General features: G+C 41.0%; 1 protein-coding gene and 16 non-coding genes across 18 annotated transcripts in view; all 17 read left to right on the forward strand.

Moving 5' to 3' along the window:
- Positions 1-8,073, forward strand: part of LOC125988655 (gamma-aminobutyric acid receptor subunit gamma-3) — a 48,236-nt gene extending 40,163 nt beyond the window's left edge. For both annotated transcript variants that reach the window (XM_049754108.2, XM_049754110.2), the window contains exons 9-10: positions 2,103-2,296; positions 6,300-8,073. In XM_049754108.2, coding sequence (XP_049610065.1) covers positions 2,103-2,296; positions 6,300-6,584 — 479 coding nt within the window. In that variant the 3' untranslated portion in view covers positions 6,585-8,073. The remainder of the gene's footprint in view (positions 1-2,102; positions 2,297-6,299) is intronic.
- Positions 8,074-17,001: 8,928 nt separating this feature from the next.
- trnaa-ugc (transfer RNA alanine (anticodon UGC)) lies at positions 17,002-17,073 on the forward strand. The gene has a single exon. It is a non-coding gene; the product is annotated as a tRNA-Ala (tRNA).
- A 101-nt stretch (positions 17,074-17,174) lies between these two features.
- On the forward strand, positions 17,175-17,246 carry trnaa-agc (transfer RNA alanine (anticodon AGC)). The gene has a single exon. It is a non-coding gene; the product is annotated as a tRNA-Ala (tRNA).
- A 96-nt stretch (positions 17,247-17,342) lies between these two features.
- On the forward strand, positions 17,343-17,414 carry trnaa-ugc (transfer RNA alanine (anticodon UGC)). Its single transcript has one exon. It is a non-coding gene; the product is annotated as a tRNA-Ala (tRNA).
- A 101-nt stretch (positions 17,415-17,515) lies between these two features.
- Positions 17,516-17,587, forward strand: trnaa-ugc (transfer RNA alanine (anticodon UGC)). The gene has a single exon. It is a non-coding gene; the product is annotated as a tRNA-Ala (tRNA).
- Positions 17,588-17,682: 95 nt separating this feature from the next.
- Positions 17,683-17,754, forward strand: trnaa-agc (transfer RNA alanine (anticodon AGC)). Its single transcript has one exon. It is a non-coding gene; the product is annotated as a tRNA-Ala (tRNA).
- A 101-nt stretch (positions 17,755-17,855) lies between these two features.
- On the forward strand, positions 17,856-17,927 carry trnaa-agc (transfer RNA alanine (anticodon AGC)). Its single transcript has one exon. It is a non-coding gene; the product is annotated as a tRNA-Ala (tRNA).
- A 96-nt stretch (positions 17,928-18,023) lies between these two features.
- Positions 18,024-18,095, forward strand: trnaa-ugc (transfer RNA alanine (anticodon UGC)). Its single transcript has one exon. It is a non-coding gene; the product is annotated as a tRNA-Ala (tRNA).
- Positions 18,096-18,363: 268 nt separating this feature from the next.
- On the forward strand, positions 18,364-18,435 carry trnaa-cgc (transfer RNA alanine (anticodon CGC)). The gene has a single exon. It is a non-coding gene; the product is annotated as a tRNA-Ala (tRNA).
- Positions 18,436-18,536: 101 nt separating this feature from the next.
- Positions 18,537-18,608, forward strand: trnaa-cgc (transfer RNA alanine (anticodon CGC)). The gene has a single exon. It is a non-coding gene; the product is annotated as a tRNA-Ala (tRNA).
- A 101-nt stretch (positions 18,609-18,709) lies between these two features.
- On the forward strand, positions 18,710-18,781 carry trnaa-agc (transfer RNA alanine (anticodon AGC)). The gene has a single exon. It is a non-coding gene; the product is annotated as a tRNA-Ala (tRNA).
- A 97-nt stretch (positions 18,782-18,878) lies between these two features.
- Positions 18,879-18,950, forward strand: trnaa-ugc (transfer RNA alanine (anticodon UGC)). The gene has a single exon. It is a non-coding gene; the product is annotated as a tRNA-Ala (tRNA).
- A 96-nt stretch (positions 18,951-19,046) lies between these two features.
- On the forward strand, positions 19,047-19,118 carry trnaa-agc (transfer RNA alanine (anticodon AGC)). Its single transcript has one exon. It is a non-coding gene; the product is annotated as a tRNA-Ala (tRNA).
- Positions 19,119-19,219: 101 nt separating this feature from the next.
- On the forward strand, positions 19,220-19,291 carry trnaa-agc (transfer RNA alanine (anticodon AGC)). Its single transcript has one exon. It is a non-coding gene; the product is annotated as a tRNA-Ala (tRNA).
- A 97-nt stretch (positions 19,292-19,388) lies between these two features.
- Positions 19,389-19,460, forward strand: trnaa-ugc (transfer RNA alanine (anticodon UGC)). The gene has a single exon. It is a non-coding gene; the product is annotated as a tRNA-Ala (tRNA).
- Positions 19,461-19,561: 101 nt separating this feature from the next.
- trnaa-agc (transfer RNA alanine (anticodon AGC)) lies at positions 19,562-19,633 on the forward strand. Its single transcript has one exon. It is a non-coding gene; the product is annotated as a tRNA-Ala (tRNA).
- Positions 19,634-19,729: 96 nt separating this feature from the next.
- trnaa-ugc (transfer RNA alanine (anticodon UGC)) lies at positions 19,730-19,801 on the forward strand. Its single transcript has one exon. It is a non-coding gene; the product is annotated as a tRNA-Ala (tRNA).
- The last annotated feature ends 50 nt before the right edge of the window (positions 19,802-19,851 follow it).

A 19,851-nucleotide genomic window follows, 5' to 3' on the forward strand; every position in this document is an offset into this window, starting at 1 on the left:
AACTGCCTTAAAGAAGTGAATGATCATGGCAGGGTCAGTGGAAATAATGCCAGACTGAATGCATAGCAGATGTGGCTTTAAATCACCTTTAATCAGATTAAACTACGCTTGCCAAAACTGCCCAGTTGCATGTTATAAACACCATTAGCGAAAACGAGGCCAGCAATGAGGAGCAGCATTTTATGTGTGTGAAATTGTCAGTATTTTTAAGAAGAGTTTCTATGTAGAACACAAAAATGGAGTGAAATTGAAGTGAATTGAGCAGTGATATCCTCTATGTTTGAAATGTGAAAAAACAGAGGAAATAAATCGGTTCCAAAGTCAAACTGTTGTGATCATGACATCAGTGTTTTTTATATCTGATGACATGATTTGAAGACAACACCTTGTGTTTGACCTGACCTATTTTTCACTTAAACTAATTCTTCACTGGCAATGACAGCACTAAAATGAACACAGAAGTCTTAAGTCTACCATTTCAAAGAAAAATACAACCAATCAAGTTGGGAGATAACGATATAAAACTCTCTAGCAAAGATTGCAAGCAAATGTTTTGTAACCGGTGCTCCACTGCCATTTGTGGGAGATGGAAACAAAGCCCTGCCACAAAAACAGCAAAAATCAGCTTGCAATCGACATCTACTCCAAAAAGGCTTAGAGTTGCCTATACTTGCCATAGGATTGTGGCAACTACCTTTATATACGTATAAATTAAATTCCTCCACTCCATTCAACATAGCTCCCTGGCACCAAGATGCGACAAGTGGGTGCCAAAATAATTTATTGATTTAGCCCGAGTACAACAGAAATGGCAATATAAGATTCTTTAAGTCAATAATGTATAATTGCTTTTTAAAAAAAATGATTTGAGAATACTAAACCATGAATATGCAGTGATTTAGTGTAAATTAAAGTTACTACCATTTCTCTTAGATTGATCTGTTAATACTTTTGCTATCTTGGTGTTTTGCTACAACTGATTATTTAAAAACTGTATCAGATTCATTTATAAGTACTTGGAAATAACAGCTGAAACATTCTCTTGTCTCATATTCATCTCAAGGTGTCAAACTGTTAAATATTTTTAGTCTGGAGAAAAAGAAAAAAAAAAAAAGGAATTTGCCTCACTGTTCCAATACTTCCGGAGTGATGTGTGTGTTCTGTCACTCCGTTGCCTATTTTGTCACACCACACGTTCTTTTCGGTAGTCAATAGACAAGGTATCACCTTTGTTGCCATGGCATCACTGAGAGACAAGTTCCAAAGAGTGAATGAACCTGTGAAAATAAGATTAGTGGATTTAATTTGATGGCCAGAAGCAACATCGTGCCAAACACCCCTCGCATGCACTTAGATTTGAGGAAGAGTTCTTCATTTACCTTAAATGTAATGAGCGAGGGGAGAAAATCTAAGACGATCACTCGACCAGTCGGTAGCTCAAAATAGAAGGGAGCAACTCGTCTCTATGGAAACGCTGGGTGAAAACAGCACCATGAAAGACATGTAGAGACGGAGATGAGAATGAAAAAGGCTGAGGAAAGAAGAGAAAAGATGAGAATGAAAAGCCAGAGACGGTGATTTGTGCATGTATGACTATGTGCAACACTGCCATTTTCCTGCCTTTCGTTTGCACCATTCATTGACAGAATTTATTTTACTTAAGGTCTCACAGAGCCCTTTTTAGCAATCTTTCTAATAACGGCAGGATTCATTAAAAAAGAAAAAATCATGAAAACACTTCAAAGCTGTCCTTCCATGCCAGCAATATCGATGTTGTGATGACAGGATTATTGTAAATGTGTACTAAAGTGAACACTTTAAAAGTGCACAAATGTATTTAACTTGAGAAACCTTGCAAATAATCTCCTCAGGGCTGATAGCAGCAGCACAATGACGTTGTTTGATCTCAGTTAATAAGTGCTCTGATTTAGTGTGTCTTTGAATGCCTTAACGGTTGTGTGATTTGGAAACTAGTCCAAATATTGGGGACTGGGGGTTAATATCCTTCAAAAGTGTAATTAATTGTACAACTACTGTGATCACAACCTGAAGTCACAAAGCTTTCGTGTTAGCATCCCTCACCCATGCTTTGACCTTTTCAGGCATCACCACGGTGCTGACCATGACCACATTGAGCACAGTGGCCCGCAATTCCCTGCCTCGAGTCTCCTATGTGACGGCAATGGACCTGTTTGTCACTGTCTGCTTCCTGTTCGTCTTTGCTGCCATGATCGAGTACGCCATGCTCAACTACTGCTCTGGTCCGCGCAGACCTCCAGCAAAAATGCAAAAACTGGTAAGCCACTTACGTCTTCATTCCGGTCAGACGCCACGGTTCGTCTTTAGGTTCATAATGTATTCAAAACAACAAATCCACTTTGGAAATATAGTGTGAGCCATTTAATGAAGACCAACGATGCTCCAAGGAGTTCTGACTTCACTAGTGGAGCCTGCGCTGAGGAATTGGACCCATCTGTCTGATCAAAAGGGGTCAAGTGCTTTATTATGTATTCATGTTCATTTGATCAAACATTCCAGATGTGACTGTGATTCATTGAGTCACAAAAATCACATTGGTGTGAAACATCGCCACTCAGAAACTCTATTGAGTGCTGACTGAGGCTGTCTCTTTGTACGTATATAAAGTGCACCATGCTAGCGAGCTCACCATGTCTTCAAAGGTGCATGTCATTATGAGCAAAAGTGTGCCACTTGAGAACCTTTCTTGCCGTCACCCAACGAGCGCTAGAAGCTCAATGCGTGGGAGTTCTCAAGGCTGCTGCACCTGTCACCATTGATTCAGTGGCAGCAGCACACGTCTACTTGTCAAGCTGCTGTTGCCATTTGGTCGGGGGTGTCGAAGCTCACGGCTAATAACGACTTTTGTTTTCGACTGAGCAAGTCACACAAAGTTGAGCTTGAGCAACATATTTGAGAAACCTGTAGCTCTCTGCTGTACTGCCTCTGTGTGTGCGTTTTGGTTGTTGCGTTACGGGGTGGGGCCTTTTCATCACTCCATGTGAAAGAATGTGTTTGCTGTTATTATTATTGCTGCAAAGCCCATGTCAGGGCTCCTTTAATTGTTTCTGTGACTTCCAAATAATTGAGACAGGAGTTAATTAGTGTACAAGGAGAAATGTAACCATGTGGAGCACCAACGAGAGAGTCAGTTACAAGTACCTGTTGACAGTGGTCAGAAATTAAATTTCTGGCAATATGTCTAAGACCTCCATATAGCCCTATTTCAATGAGTCGCAGCAACAGCAGCAGCGTGTGAATCTGCATGCTGTTGAAAGCAGATGTAAAATCAATAAAACAGCCCAGAAGATGCTTAGTCAAGGTGTTGAACAGAGTGACAGTAGCATCATCAGTTCCCCTCTGACTTTTATAGGGAAACTAGCGATGATCTAAGCAGTTAGTAACAGATGCTGTAATTCGTCTACTGATGACTCTCACAAAGCATTTCCCCAGAATGGATGTAATTGCAATGGGTCTCCAATCTTTTACTTCAGTTGCTCCAGGCTTTTTTGGAAAAAGAAGTGAATAATTGACTTTTTCCACATACCTGAAATTCTTAAAGTACTGAAATAGCTTCGAGACAATACCTTTGAGTTCATGAACATTTTCTTTCAATACTCTCCCTCTCAGGTCATCGGGCCAAGGTGAAGAGTTGAGCTTATTGTTTCTAAGGTTCATCGAGTCTGATAGGAACATACTCAGGAATGGACCTGCACACATCATCACGCTCACAATATCCACTAAAAAAGACATTTAACTCAATGGCAAGGAATGGAGACGTCGTGCGCTTTGTCGTTGTTTCCCTGCCCGTCGTCACATTTAAACCTTTACAAGCTTGCTTGGCATTTCCTGAAAAATATTGATACTAAACTTTATCTTTTAATCATTTTTTATTTCCTCTCCTCTGATTTGATCATAATTCACATCTTTTTTCCCCCCTAACAAACTCAGCATTGACATTTTTAAAAACACAATTTTCCTCACGGATGCATTCCTTCATCTCACTCAACATCCATAAATTGTTATTAGGGAATATTGTAACTGTTTTTGTTTATGTGATTTTACTTTCATTCAACAATAAATAGGATTTTAGGGTGTCAATTATTTCATGAGGGGTGTCACATGAGTTCAGAAACAGCCAGTCAATAGTTTGGAACTCGCATCATGTTTCCTCCCTTCCGTCTTCGGTCCAGGTCACTCTGTCCTTGGTCACTGTCTCTTCCCATCTCAGCATGGAGCTGTCGCATGGAAGTAGGTGGATGACATTATTGTCAGATTTCCCCAGAGCAGGCTTGCAGGTGGATTAATAGGCGTCTGGTATGTTGCCATCACACTTCTCTGGGGTGCGTGCCAGGCGGGTTGGACAGTCCACATATTGGTCTAGTGTACGCAGGTGATCGGACACATTAATTATTGGTTTGTGATTGTCCATGCAAAAATAATGAAACACAGGTAATTATTGTGTGAATGTTGGGAGTATAGTCTGGACAGAAAAGAATGTGGAGGCAGTCATGCAATTCCAAATCCATAAAGCACATGCAGGATTCTGGTAGGTTACGGTGGCGCTTCCAATATTGAACAAAGTCTAATCATTTATTGAATTGAGTTATTTATTTCTTCTGTCTTCATTTCAAGCGTCTGTTGGCTGATCAGCTTCCTTTCGATTGAGCAAATTCTAGCTTTGCTATGCGTTGCCAATGCAAATATTATTTGCCCATCACATTGAGAAATCCAAGTGCCGGCGTTGAGTCTTCCTCCCCCTCCCCACCACACGCACACACACACACACGCACACACGCACACGCACACACACACGCACACATGCACACGCACACACACCACACACACAGATGAAATTGGTTTCCTTTTCTTTAAATCAATCAGATTCTAAATTCCACACCCTGCTCTTTCATATTCGAATCCTTAGAGAGACATCAACATTTTTCCATCCTCTGATTGGTTCAGCTATGTTTATCCCTCTGATTGGGTGGGCTTAAAACTTGCACCCGAGACTGACTTTCAGGAGGACGATGTCAGACATGATTAAAAATTCATTTTTAAGGCACAACATTTCAAGGGAAAAACTGCACATTATGAAGCTTTATATTTTTGACTGGACCAATTAGCTTACAGGGACAGACAGGCAGACTGCTGCATCTGTATAAGCATCTATGTTGAGTGCAATGTATTATATTTAAAGTTTTGATCAATGTTGCTTGTGAAATGCTGTATTGTAGTGTAGCGTTTATTGTGTTGCTTGCTTTAGTGAAAATGGTATTAATGCTCCAATACGTTAAATATCTCTTCTGAAAATAAATTACCGGTCAGATTAATATTGAACCCAGTGCCCAATTGTTGCTTGGCAGGGATAATATACGTACCTCCTTCCCTGGAACTTTTTCTCAGTGATTGCAGGTTGATTAGTAGTAATAGAGATGACGAGTGGGTACTGTGTAATGTAATGAGTGGAGCCGGCCACCTGTTGCTCAATAAAGTTGACTGAATAAACTATTTTTTTTAATCTCACACACAATTACATAGTAGTGTTTTTGTATGTTTGTATTTGAGAGGTGTGTTTGGTGTCGTTACTATGTTGGAATACTGCCTTGCTCTGCTTTCATGTGTCACAGTACCTGCTGGCATTCATGGTGCCCCCCAATGAACTGTACGGCCCCAGTGCCGCCAGCACGATCATGACTCCCCCAACATCATATTTGATTGAAAAGCAACAAACACTTGTCTGTATTGCTTACTTGGCAGCCATCACACACACACAATAGACACCATCAGAACCAAATGAGTTTACCTGGCTCTCATCAGACCACAGGACATTTCAGTAATCCATGTCCTCATCTGCTTGTCTTCAGCTTTGCTTACAGGTTTTCTAGTGCATCATGTTTTGAAGAGATTTCCTTCTTGGTCCAGACCAATTTATAGCGTCTGACCTACCCCTTCAATTTGTGTACCAATGCTGGCAGAGGAGTCACCTTCCACGGTTCCACCATACACCAAATATATTTCAGTTTATCCTCACAGGTCAAAGCATGTAATCAGTCTATTAGAGGCTCGTATTTCGAAAAAGCACTGTATTTATTACTGGTTTACTGTATATATCAGGAGACTAGCATGAAATTGGCAGATATGTACCGAGTCCCATGCATACAGTAGGTGTGGGTATATGCGTGCATGCGCGCTACTGCTTTTGCAATTTGCCATGTACAGTGGCAACACAATCCTTAGATTCCTGAAAAAAATCTCCATATTTTTCTCTCCTTCTGCAGACATATTCGTCCTTCAGCACGGGTCGACTCCCTCGTCGACACATGATGCCCACGGGCAATGCTCTCTTCTGGCAGGACTATGACGATGACTGCCTGGACCAGTGCCTGGATGGGAAAGACTGCAAGAGTTTTTTCTGCTGCTATGAAGAATGTAAAGAAGGCGGCTGGAAGAAAGGACGCATCCACGTCAACATCAGTGAACTGGATTCCTACTCTCGGGTATTCTTCCCGACTTCTTTCTTGCTCTTCAACATTGTTTACTGGGTCAGCTACCTCTACCTCTAGTCACACTCCTGACATAGAGCATTGGAGCGTCTGGATTTGTCATGTCGCCTCTGAAATTGAGGATAGTTTCTTTTCAGAATCGAGGGGAAGGAGGGACATGAGTAGGAATGGACTAAGTAGACCACAGACATCTGGGTGGCGATGCAGTATTTTGACCCACCAGGTGGCAGAGCACCCATAGTGCCTTCTCTAGTAAGGGTGCACAAGGTCACCGCAGCATTGCCGTTTTTATTAGCTCATACATCACGCCGCCGCATGCCGTTTTTTTTTTTTTCTCTATGGTTCTGACTACAGGAAATGGTAGGACGCTCACCATGCATTTTGTGATACTTTACAAATATAGTAGTGCTCAATAGTAACAAAATGTTCCTAGAATTATTGGTATTTGTTCCCAAAGACACCTATCAAACAATGCAGTTTACATTAAAGGGATGCACAAAAGCTGCAAAACTACAAAGGGATCTTGAACGAAACTGGTATGTTTTGTAGTAGTGCAAGTGGTAGTAGTCGTAGTAGTGAGGTCCACCCATTCAGTTCCACTTGGTCAAACTGTTTGTCCCCTAATATAAAATAAAGGGAATTTCTAATGGCCTGCCATTTTCGGGACCCTAAGATGCCTCTCGTGCCCGTCCAGCAACAACCGAGGTGCCGTAAAATACCTACATATGTAGGTCAAGAAAGAGAGAGAAGTGCTGAAAAATGGATGAGGCTGAATTGTTGGGGATGGAGTTGTTCAAACAGTCACCACAATGTATAATGGATAACACGTGTGGAGACATACATACAGTATGGACACACATGAAAGCCAGTCTTAACTTTAATGTTGTGTTTTGGCTTGGTAGAACACATACACACACCAGCTTCACTCAGTGTGTGCGTGGGTGTTTGTGTGTGCGTGTGTGTGTGTGTGTGATGAGAGAAATGAGTTACTGTATGTGTCTAATGTTTCCTTTTTCATAAAAATTGAATATAAGTAGGCTGCTAGTGAGTTCCAGTTTGTGAATTTACTACATATTGATCAGGCCTCTGAACAAGTTTGTGTCCAATTCAGAGGTGTTGACTTTTTGTGCTGACCTTTGACCACAAAGCCCCGCCCAACCCCCCCACCCACACACTGCTGGTATTTCTACTACACTTTATAAGTGTTAGGCCATCTAGATAATCTAATATAACAAAATGACTATTTTTATCTTTATCAGTATTTACAAAGATGCTTTGAAATCTGAGTACTGAGCTTTGGTCAGCATTAGCAACCCCCTCGCACATATTAAAAACTTAGACGACATTGCAAATATTACAATAAATGTATTCTCATTTCAACCTCTAACTTTAAGCTACAGTTATATCGCTCACATCGTTTGGGGGGGGGAAAGGCCAAGCTGATCATGGATCAGTACTCCCAGAGAAAATCTTATGTCTTTTAACTGGACAAGTATGTTTTTCTAGTGTGTGGTACATTGCTTGTATGAATAAATAATGTTTTGGTCAACTATTACTGTGAAGTGTCTTTGTGGGGAAAAAAAACATTTCACTTCATAACCAAAACTGACAGAGGCAATCTGCTCTTAGACAGCTGATAAGTTTAGTAGAAACTGAAATATTGCAAGGATTTGGACACAGTTTAACAGGAATGGAAATACTTGTAAGGATTTGGACATTACATCGATCCATATAGTTTGCCATTCTTCTTATTGATATAATTCTCAAACAGGGTTGATCCTTCCGGTTATTTTTTTGAATGTTATACACTAGCATGCCAAAATTCGCTGAAAGTTAAAATGTTTTGGTGGTGTCATTTTGAAATAGATAAATAAATGCATACATCCCAATATATTTACAACCCTTCAAAATTGTAATTTCACAATGTTCCAGTGTTTAAGTTGCAGTTGACTTTTGGGCTCAGCCTGAAAGTTTTTCATGTTCTTGTGGATACTGAGAAAGCTTGTGTGAAACGCTGATTCCAAAGTATAAAATGTGATCCTTGTCAAAACTGGAGCAAAGACTTATTTACATATTCCAAATGTGTCAGGGCTCAACCTGACTGACTGTGGCGATGAAAGTAAGCAAATGGAAATTAAGATGAGTGAGACTGCAATAGATACTATTATGGAAAGTACGAAAACGTTTGTGTAGGCGAAATGCAAGTTTTAACATTCAGTTTTCACACTACAGGTATGTAAAAAAAAGGCAGTTCATATGAATCATTTATTTTATTACTTGGGCTCAATCCCAATATCACTCCTTATATCTTGCCTTCCTCTGTCTAGTGTATATTTTCCGGCATTGTGCTTCTTTTCACTGTTGTCCTTCCACTGATGAATGGATGGATAGATTCTATTCGACTGCTACCTTCAAAATGATTGATTGGCTGCTTCCCCAAAAAAGGCAACCACACAGCATCACCCCATCCTTCCTGTTGATTGCCAACATTGTGACTTTGCCCATCTGGTCGGCTTTGTTTGTCAGTCGTATATATATATTACTAACATGAGGAAAGAGGAAACAAAAATAATTATATGATATGTGCATGTGAAAAAATATCACTCCAACTGGAAAATCGCTTCCCTTATATATATATATATATATATATATATATATATATATATATATATATATATATAGAAGTGGCGGCATTCTGTCAACACAGCAGGCTGTTTAGAAACTTTATAGCCTCTTTTTTGGAGACAAATGATATATTTAGGCCTCATACCTGATTTCTGAAGCCACTCCGGATGAATTTGTTTCTAAATGCACACTGCCTTTCTCTGTCTCTTTGTGTTTTTGTCACCGGCGTGTGCCACAAACATACGCTGGTTTTCTGCGTAGTCTCTGCACTGCAGCTAATCTGTCTGAGCCAGACACCCCGCAGACTGTATTTATATCCCAATCAGATCGCTATTCAGCTTTCTCCTCTTTCCACTGTTTCTGCTCTTGTTTCCGCGGGAGTGCGACATAAATCACATTGTATCCGCATTGTAGAGCAAGTAAGCAGGTGATGAATCTCCAAAGAAGTGATTTTTCAAACAGAAAAGCTTGTGAGTACCTTCACCTGACTGCTGAACTAAATTATCTATTTAATAGCTTAAAAAACAACCAGTGTTGCAAATTTGACTTTTTTTTTTTTTTTGGATGTTTTGAACATTTTCAAGGAAAAACTGAAATATGGCACCAAGACCAAGCTGTGCACATCTTTTTGTTGTGTTCTGTGTCCTGGCCTGGGTGGATTTTTTTTTTTTTCCAATCAAAGAGCGATCTTATTTCATATTGCCACAAGCAAATCAATTTTTCATTTCTTTTGGATTATTTCAACAAGTTCGCCCTTCGTCTTTGGCTTTGATGTTTCTTCTTATGGAAAATATTGTACGTGTGGCTGAAGTACACTGTCCAGTTTTAGTTTTATTTAGGTCTGAATCTAATTTGTGTGTTTGGATGATACGAGGAAGTCAGAGTACCCGAAGAAAAGCATGGGGCAGGCAAACCTACGTAAGGCTAACCACTGAAAGGCAATGAAGGCGACTATACTGTATGTGCTCCTAGCATGCTAGTCAGACGTTTAACCTTTAAAACACATATGCCCTTCAGACCACTTGTTGTTCAAAGCCAAGTTGCACGCACAATCATAGGTCACATGAATTATGCATATGGAGTTAAATGGAAATTGGGACATTTGTTGTTCTAGGCATTTTTTTTCCCTGATTGAAGTCAGTGAGGCGTAGGAGTGGTGAATTTCTCACAGCTGGAGTCTCACATCCGAGCTATGAGTTGAACATGGCTTGTCCCCCACTAAAATTCACCCTCACCAAGGGGTTCAACACTTGTACCCTCTTGCACAACCTACAGAATGTTTCATTTTCCGTTTTATCAATAAGTGTCAGAAAAATATGAAGCATTCTCACAGTCTAATCTCTTAGTTGGACTAATCAGATTTGAATTCCACTATTGCAGGGGTGGCCAACCAGTCAGAGACTGAGCCTTATTTTTTACTGTGTTGCCGCAAGGAGCCACATCATACACATGAGCACACATGAACTACCAAATACCATATTGAACTCAAGTGAAGCGAACACGCACAAAAAAAAAAAAAATGTTGATATGACTGTAAAGGAGCCACATGAAAACAGCCAAGGAGCCGCATGCAGCTCGCGAGCCGCGGGTTGGTCACCCCTGCGCTATTTTAACGTATTTGACTAACCTAAGCCGTTCAGTACATACATGCTGTACACAGGGTTTCATCACGTACTGTAAAATACATGCATTCCTATCACATTCCATTCTCATTACTGCTTCTTGCAAGGAAGCTGAAGTGGCTTGTGTTGGCTTTATGCACAACATCCCATCATGTCAAATTTGATAATGAATCTACCAGAAATGTGACTTACAAGAATTGTCTTACAGTATAATTGAAGAGACTGCACATACCTCCCCTATTTGCTGGAATGTGTTGGGTATACTTAATTTGTCTCCATTTGGTACCCCAGCATTAAAGAGGAAACGATGGGAAGTTGACAACAGGCATTTCCATAATTGGATTTGGTTTAGGCTGGTGTCTCCGGCATGTGTTGGTGACCGTTTTTTGTATGGCACCTCCTGACACCCAAGCTTACAGCTCGGTTGTGAATGTCTGACAAATTGTTACTCAGCCATACCTGTTCTTGTGCACTGGGGGTGTAAGGCCATCAGCCACTATTGGCAATAATACGCATTTGCGTCAAGTCCATGTTATATGTCTTTGCCATGACAACTCAGTAATAAGATAAATAAAAACGAATTGCATTAAAGCTTATGAACGTGAATTCACACACCCATCCATCCATTTTCTACCACATGTTAGGGTCACTGTTAAGATGGAGCTTACAATCCTAATTGGTTGCTTGTCAATCAAGACATGTACACAAGCAACCATTTGCATTTTCATAAATTGGTTATGAGGATTTGGGTTAAAATGGTTATGAAACGCTGAGGAGGTTAAGTCTATTTTCAAGCAGTATATAGAATCTATACCCATGACAAATCTCAGTGATATGATGCAAACAAATGTACTGGGAGGTCATATATTTTTAGAGGTGTATTTTCTTCATTAAAATAAAAAAATTGGTGTAGCAGTTGAACCATTTCTCATCTTCCCATCATCACTAATACCAGTGGCCTTGGGCCCTTAATCTATTCATCTATTCTTATCTCCTTATTAGATCATTAGATACTGCAGCAGTAAAGCAAATTTTAAAACCTGCAGCTAGACTTTTAACCTCCATTTCATTTGCCCGCTCAAACTGCATTTGATAAATATCAAATCTATTTCAGGGCATTCTCTTTCTCTTGCTGTCACTTCAGTAAATATCCTGAGGAAGTGGAATGGTGGTTCTGTCCCTGAATTTTTCCAATATTGCCGTGGCATGAATGTAGTGCACTGATTCCCATTCAGCATTTTATTGCTGACAGTTGGCAAAACAAAGCTTCGATTTGTTTTGTAAAAAAGTTTGTTTGCAGAGACTGCTTATCAGAAAAGTTGGAAGAGCCGAACAGTTATAAACCGAGGTGGTATCAAGGAAAAAGAAAACAAAAAATCCTCAGATTAAACCCCACTTCAACAAAACAAAAAAGGAAAAAACTGGGTTCCACTGAAATTATTAGCCTAAAGGAAAGCGAGTTTCTGGGCAGGCTGCATTCACTAGGAGAGCTAATAAACTGAAGAGCCGAACATCCATGCATACATTATCTGAACCATTTCTCCTCAGGGGGGCACGGGCATGTTGAAGCCTACTCCAACTGACTTCGGGCAGTAGGCAGGGTACACCCTGAACTGGTTGTTAGCCAATCGCAGGGCACACATAGAGGAACAAACATTCTCGCCCACACTCAATCCTACGAGCAATTTCGATTGGTTCATTGGCCTACCATGCAAACTCCACACTGGAAGGCCAGACGTAGTTGGAACCAAACCCTCAACCTCTGAGGTGATGTGCTAACCAGTGCTCTACCATGCTGCCCAGCATAACACATTTTCAAAAAGATTTCCCAAAACGTTGCACCAAAACTGCAGAGTGGGAACAGCTTTCATGACGGCACATGAGAATGCAGCACTTCTAATTGGCACAATTCTTTTTTTGTTTTCCTTTTCCTGACTTTTTGGAGATTTGGAGGACATAGGTCGAATAGCGAATATTGCACTCACTACATCACAGTAAAGCAATACAAACTCAATGACTCACAACATGAATACATAAAATAAAGTAGACAATAATGGCAAAAAAGAATGGATTGCACACAAAAAGAATAGAAAGAATATTGTATGGTGTCAAAATTTTAACACTCATCATTAATTCATTTTGTTTTGAAGAGCAAAGTCATTAAGCATTAAGGATGGTTGCTGTTGCTTATTATAAACCAAGTGGATAATGCATATGTTTTGAAATGATGATTGCTAATAAACCAGAAGTGCCTAATTTGTCTGACTGATGCATTCAGATGGGCACATTTGATATTAATCAATGCTATGAATTATATGTAAATTAGGAAAGGCATTAGATCCAACATGGAGAATTGTGTCTTTATGCAGTTCCCCTTTATTATTGTTTGTATTGAAAATATGTTTATACATATACTATGTATGGCATATTGCCATGATGTGTTAACTGTCAATTGTGTTGTTTTGGGGTGTTTTTCAATGTGGTCAAATTAAGTGGAAGGTACTATATATTTTGTTCTATTTAAATTCTTTAGTTGTTATTTCTGATGAACAGTATGCCTTGCACTGGCAGAAAATAGCCGAGAAAATCACGGAATTCAAAATGGAGTATTACTTCTGTATTATATGAAACGTTATTGTTTTGATCAGATAAGCAGCAAGGTCTGCTGAAGCTGGCCAATGATCCTGATCATATGAATCAGGTGTGTTGCAACAGGTAGGTATACAAAACATGCGGGACACCACACTCCAAGGAACGGAATTGGTGACCCCTGGTTTTGAAGTAGGACTGGCAGCCATTTCAAGCCTTTCAAAATTCAAGCTTGATCAATTTTGGTGTGTTGTTCCAGTCATAGTCCATTGAGAAAGTGCAATAATAGTGCAGTACAACATTTGGGTCATGAGCCAGCATTTAGGAATCACTGAAGACACACAAGCTTCTCCCCAAAAGGGTCCACACACTGTTTTTCAGTCAAGCTATTATTTGAACACCCAGTGTGACAAACAAAGCAAACGTTTTAGCAACACAAAAACCATGGTGATAGAGAAAAAACGAAAAGAAATGAATGGATTCTTGCTGAGCTTTTAACGACCAAGATGGCTGAAGAGAACATTTTCCTTGTTCGAAAAATCGACTCCCAGAAAGCCCCTCAATGTTAGAGTTGTCAAAAATAGAAATGTGATAAAGACTGGGAATGAGAAGTCAGTTGGAGAAACACTTTGATAAATTGCTCCAAGTAAACAAAATTATCCCTTAAAAAGCTAACACAAAACCTGTCCCGACTAAATAAATGTGCTTGCGATACTATGGGGTAAATTGTCTTATCAGCGCTCAGAATACGTCCACCCTAAGCGCTAACCCTTTAGTGGGGATATTCTTTAGCAGCTTGAAGATAAATAAATCAATTCTTTGTTGAAGTTACTTGATTGAATACGACAGCTCTGGTGGCAGGGAAGGTTGAGATAAGAGCACTTTGTGATAGGAACATTTATCACGCGGCAGTGCAATCGCACGTAGCTTCTATTCCCACGTGTCAATTTATTAAGTACACCTAGATAGAGCTCGTGCATTATAATCAAACAGGAACTCGAGCTTCCTCTTAACACCTTTGGTTGATGTATTTTGCATGTTTTTTTTCTTTTGTTTTCATTGTTTTCCTTCAGGTAGGCCACTTTAATTGAATCATGCATGACCACTGACACAGAACAAATTTCTTGGCTAGCACAGTGACTCTACAACAGGCACCAGAGGAATGATGTAAAAAGCTTGTGCATCTTATTTTTAGGGGAGATATCTGGACTTTTAAAAGAGAAAGGGGACTTAGAGACCTACCGTTGTGCAGTGTGACGTAAAAGGTTTAAATAAATCATGTCCCCTCTTAAAGGCCCGGTGCTGTAAACCTGAACCAGTTGAAAAAGAAAAAGAATGGAACAAACATGTTCCCCAAGTCACTTCAGACCAGAAATGACAACATTGTGCTGCACTACGGTTTGGATTTCCAAATCTGCCATTTTTACTCTGTAATGAGTAACAGCGAAACTTGTTTGACAGAAGCTTTAACATGAACACTGACTTGACTGTGGAAAAAACTTCAGTAACGGTTGAATAAAAATTGTACTATATACGTATTTAAAAACAGTAATTAATTTTAAAAGTCAAAACTGAACTGCACTTACGTAGCAGTGATACTTTCGCGCACTGCTTGTAGGAGCTGTCATACCACTAGTGATACTTGTCCAGATTACGAGGTTCTACTGGTTTATTATTGTATCTAGTACACTAGTGCCACCAGAGCTGCAGCTGCACTGTTCACTCCTCCAATCCTTCATGCCTCCCAATTATATAACTGAACATAAGTGTGACCTTCAACCAATTACTGTATGTAGAGGTTTTGCACCACCTGTTCGTAAAGGTCAAAATCGTGGTAATTCCGTCAAAAGGGAAAGAGTGTAGGATCAAAAATTACTGGAGTGATAATTAATGCTAAACTACGCAGAGCCATATAAATACGTTGAAAAGCAAATGTCAAAAGACATAGCTATCCTTTAGAAAGCCAAGGATGTCGCCAGCCATAAAGTATACAGTGTGTGACTTACTGTGTGAAGAGTTAACTGCAAAACCAACACTCAACCTGTTTTTAAGTTGCAAAAAGAATGATAGAATATTAGTTCAATTATTCTCAAATTTCAAACTGCACAAAGTATGAACAAAGTACACAATTTATTTGCCAAAGTAGAAGCTCAGATTCATCTCATTGTCATCTCTCATTGTTTATGCTTTGTCAGTTTTAAGTCCTGTCTTGTGTTTTATGTTGTCTTGGATGCTTTTATTTTGTAGTAATTGTCTCTTATTGGTTCAAAAGCTTTACTTCATGCCCGTGTGTTTCCTTTATGGTGAATGTATCCTTGACACTCATTAAATAAAAATCAGGCGAAACTAAATAAATTGTAATTTGGTTTTATTAGTGTGACTGATGTGATAGTAAAATTGTCTTGATTCCGTTTGGAGAACATGTAGGTAAACTGCTTAAAGATTAATTTTATATCTGCTTTCTTTCGTCTGTTTTTGGTTTATGTTAGTATGATCGAGCAACCAATCAAATCAAATTGTTACAGTAAGAGTTTACACTGCTACTTGATTGCTCTTTCTGCGTTTTAGTCTCATATCTCAAAAGAATCAAGCTTCAAGAAACATGGTGAATGTGACTAAAGTAACTCCACTGTAGTGTGACCATTCTGGTACAGTGCCCAGGGCACTATCCAGGAGGAAACAACAAACCACCATACATTAAGATGATGGACCCCTGGGACGACCTGCTAAGTGAATGCCTCGGGCAACAGAAGCCCAGTAAGGAGAAGGAGCCAGATGGACTGTCATGGAAAGACAGGCCCTTGCATGGCATGTACCACCGTCAAGTGCCTGACATTGAAAAAGCATACCAATGCCTTGAAAAGGCTGGACTACATGACAGCATGAGTCTCTTAACATTACAGCAGCAGGCCCTAAAAACAAGACCAGCAGAGGCTGGGGTCTACCACATCAGACATGATCCCAGGTGTAGTGCAAAGAAGCCCCAGTGACGGTGCAGCACAACACAGCCGGGTGAAAGATACTGGCAGGTAAGGCATACATGGAGCGGCATAACCAGGTACGTAGCAGGAATAGTGTACCAGAATATCTGTACCAAATATGGATGGATTAGAGGTACCAGAATCAAGATGGCAGCCAGGCCATGATCCTGTTGGACTTCCAAATTCATCCTGCAAAATGGAATGTGAAAAGCTGGGGAAATACCAAGGGCTGAAGGAAGAACTAGAGAAAATGGCAAAAGTGGTGCTACCAGTTAATCAGGGGAATTGGGGGAGAATACCCCCAATTTCATTGCTAACATTTTAAATTGGGCAATTCAATAAAATATTGAAAGTTTTGCTAATGTGAAAACTGTCTATTCTGAATTTTCAACAAAAAATAAGACTTTTTAGAGCTAATTGTCCCTTGTATTGCCCGCAATTTAAAAAGAAAAATCTGATTACTTCTGAGTTAACCATGCATGCCACCTGAATTTCACATGCATCGTAACCAACCACTTGCCCATGTAGCTCAGTGGTAGAGGCCATACTTTGCATGCATGAAATCTTGGGCTCTATCCCCAGCATCTTCAATTTTTGGTAGTTCAATCTGAATGGATTACCTGATTGATGTTAACCATGCATGCAAATTGAACTTCACATGGGGATGTAGCTCAGTGGTAGAGCGTATGCTTTGCATCCATGAGGTCCTGGGATCGTTCCCCAGCATTTCCATCTTTTGGTAGCTGAATCTGGATAGACTGTCTGATTTAGAATTGGGCATCGCATAGAACCATTATGGTGGCTTGGGAAAAAACAGTTGTTCATTGGCAGGTGGGGATGTAGCTCAGTGGTAGAGCGCATGCTTAGCATGCATGAGGTCCTGGGATCGATCCCCAGCATCTCCATGTTTTGGTAGCTCAATCTGACTAGATTTTCAGACTTTTAGGAATCGCAGAAACCGCCATGGCGTCTGGGGACCAACCGCTTGCTGTTTTGCAGATGGGGATGTAGCTCAGTGGTAGAGCGTATGCTTTGCATGCATGAGGTCCTGGGATCGTTCCCCAGCATCTCCATGTTTTGGTAGCTGAATCTGGATAGATTGTCTGATTTAGAATTGGGCATCACATAGAACCATTATGGTGTCAGGGGAAAAAACAATTGTCCACAGGCAGGTGGGGATGTAGCTCAGTGGTAGATCGCATGCTTTGCGTGCATGAGGTCCTGGGATCGTTCCCCAGCATCTCCAGATTTTGGTATCTGAATAGATTGTCTGATTTAGAATTGGGCATCACATAGAACTGTTATGGTGGCTGGGGAAAAAACAATTGTCCATTGGCAGGTGGGGATGTAGCTCAGTGGTAGAGCGCATGCTTAGCATGCATGAGGTCCTGGGATCGTTCCCCAGCATCTCCATGTTTTGGTAGCTCAATCTGAATAGATTGTCTGATTTAGAATTGGGCATCACATAGAACCATTATGGTGGCTGGGGAAAAAACAGTTGTCCATTGGCAGGTGGGGATGTAGCTCAGTGGTAGAGCACATGCTTAGCATGCATGAGGTCCTGGGATCGATCCCCAGCATCTCCATGTTTTGGTAGCTCAATCTGACTAGATTTTCAGATTTTTAGGAATCGCAGAAACCGCCATGGCGTCTGGGGACCAACCGCTTACTGTTTTGCAGATGGGGATGTAGCTCAGTGGTAGAGCGTATGCTTTGCATGCATGAGGTCCTGGCATCGTTCCCCAGCATCTCCATCTTTTGGTAGCTGAATCTGGATAGACTGTCTGATTTAGAATTGGGCATCGCATAGAACCATTATGGTGGCTTGGGAAAAAACAATGGTCGAGGGACAGGTGCGGATGTAGCTGAGTGGTAGAGTGCATGCTCAGCATGCATGAGGTCCTGGGATCGTTCCCCAGCATTTCCAGATTTTGGTATCTGAATAGATTGTCTGATTTAGAATTGGGCATCACATAGAACCATTATGGTGGCTGGGGAGAAAACAATTGTCTCCAGGCAGGTGGGGATGTAGCTCAGTGGTAGAGCGCATGCTTCGCATGCATGAGGTCCTGGGATCAATCCCCAGCATCTCCATGTTTTGGTAGCTCAATCTGAATAGATTGTCTGATTTGGAATTTGTCATCACATAGAACCATTATGGTGGCTGGGGAGAAAACAATTGTTTGCAGGCAGGTGGGGATGTAGCTCAGTGGTAGAGCGCATGCTTCGCATGCATGAGGTCCTGGGATCAATCCCCAGCATCTCCATGTTTTGGTAGCTCAATCTGAATAGATTGTCTGATTTAGAATTGGGCATCGCATAGAACGATCATGGTGGGTTGGGAAAAAACAGTCATCGATCGCCAGGTGGGGATGTAGCTCAGTGGTAGAGCGCATGCTTAGCATGCGTGAGGTCCTGGGATCGTTCCCCAGCATCTCCATTTTTTGTTAGCTCAATCTGAATAGTCTCATTTAGAATTCGGCATTGCATAGAACCAATATAGTGGCAGGGGAAAAAACAATTGTCAGCAGGCAGGTGGGGATGTAGCTCAGTGGTAGAGCGCATGCTTTGCATGCATGAGGTCCTGGGATCGTTCCCCAGCATCTCCAGATTTTGGTATCTGAATAGATTGTCTGATTTAGAATTGGGCATCACATAAAACCATTATGGTGGCTGAGGAAAAAAACAATTGTCCATTGGCAGGTGGGGATGTAGCTCAGTGGTAGAGCGCATGCTTAGCATGCATGAGGTCCTGGGATCGTTCCCCAGCATCTCCATGTTTTGGTAGCTCAATCTGAATAGATTGTCTTATTTAGAATTGGGCATCACATAGAACCATTATGGTGGCTGGGGAAAAAACAGTTGTCCATTGGCAGGTGGGGATGTAGCTCAGTGGTAGAGCGCATGCTTAGCATGCATGAGGTCCTGGGATCGATCCCCAGCATCTCCATGTTTTGTTAGCTCAATCTGAATAGTCTCATTTAGAATTCGGCATTGCATAGAACCAATATAGTGGCAGGGGAAAAAACAATTGTCAGCAGGCAGGTGGGGATGTAGCTCAGTGGTAGAGCGTATGCTTTGCATCCATGAGGTCCTGGGATCGTTCCCCAGCATTTCCATCTTTTGGTAGCTGAATCTGGATAGACTGTCTGATTTAGAATTGGGCATCGCATAGAACCATTATGGTGGCTTGGGAAAAAACAGTTGTCCATTGGCAGGTGGGGATGTAGCTCAGTGGTAGAGCGCATGCTTAGCATGCATGAGGTCCTGGGATCGATCCCCAGCATCTCCATGTTTTGGTAGCTCAATCTGACTAGATTTTCAGACTTTTAGGAATCGCAGAAACCGCCATGGCGTCTGGGGACCAACCGCTTGCTGTTTTGAAGATGGGGATGTAGCTCAGTGGTAGAGCGTATGCTTTGCATGCATGAGGTCCTGGGATCGTTCCCCAGCATCTCCATGTTTTGGTAGCTGAATCTGGATAGATTGTCTGATTTAGAATTGGGTATC

Source organism: Syngnathus scovelli, chromosome 2, assembly GCF_024217435.2.
Source record: "Syngnathus scovelli strain Florida chromosome 2, RoL_Ssco_1.2, whole genome shotgun sequence".
Taxonomy (NCBI): Eukaryota; Metazoa; Chordata; class Actinopteri; order Syngnathiformes; family Syngnathidae; genus Syngnathus; species Syngnathus scovelli.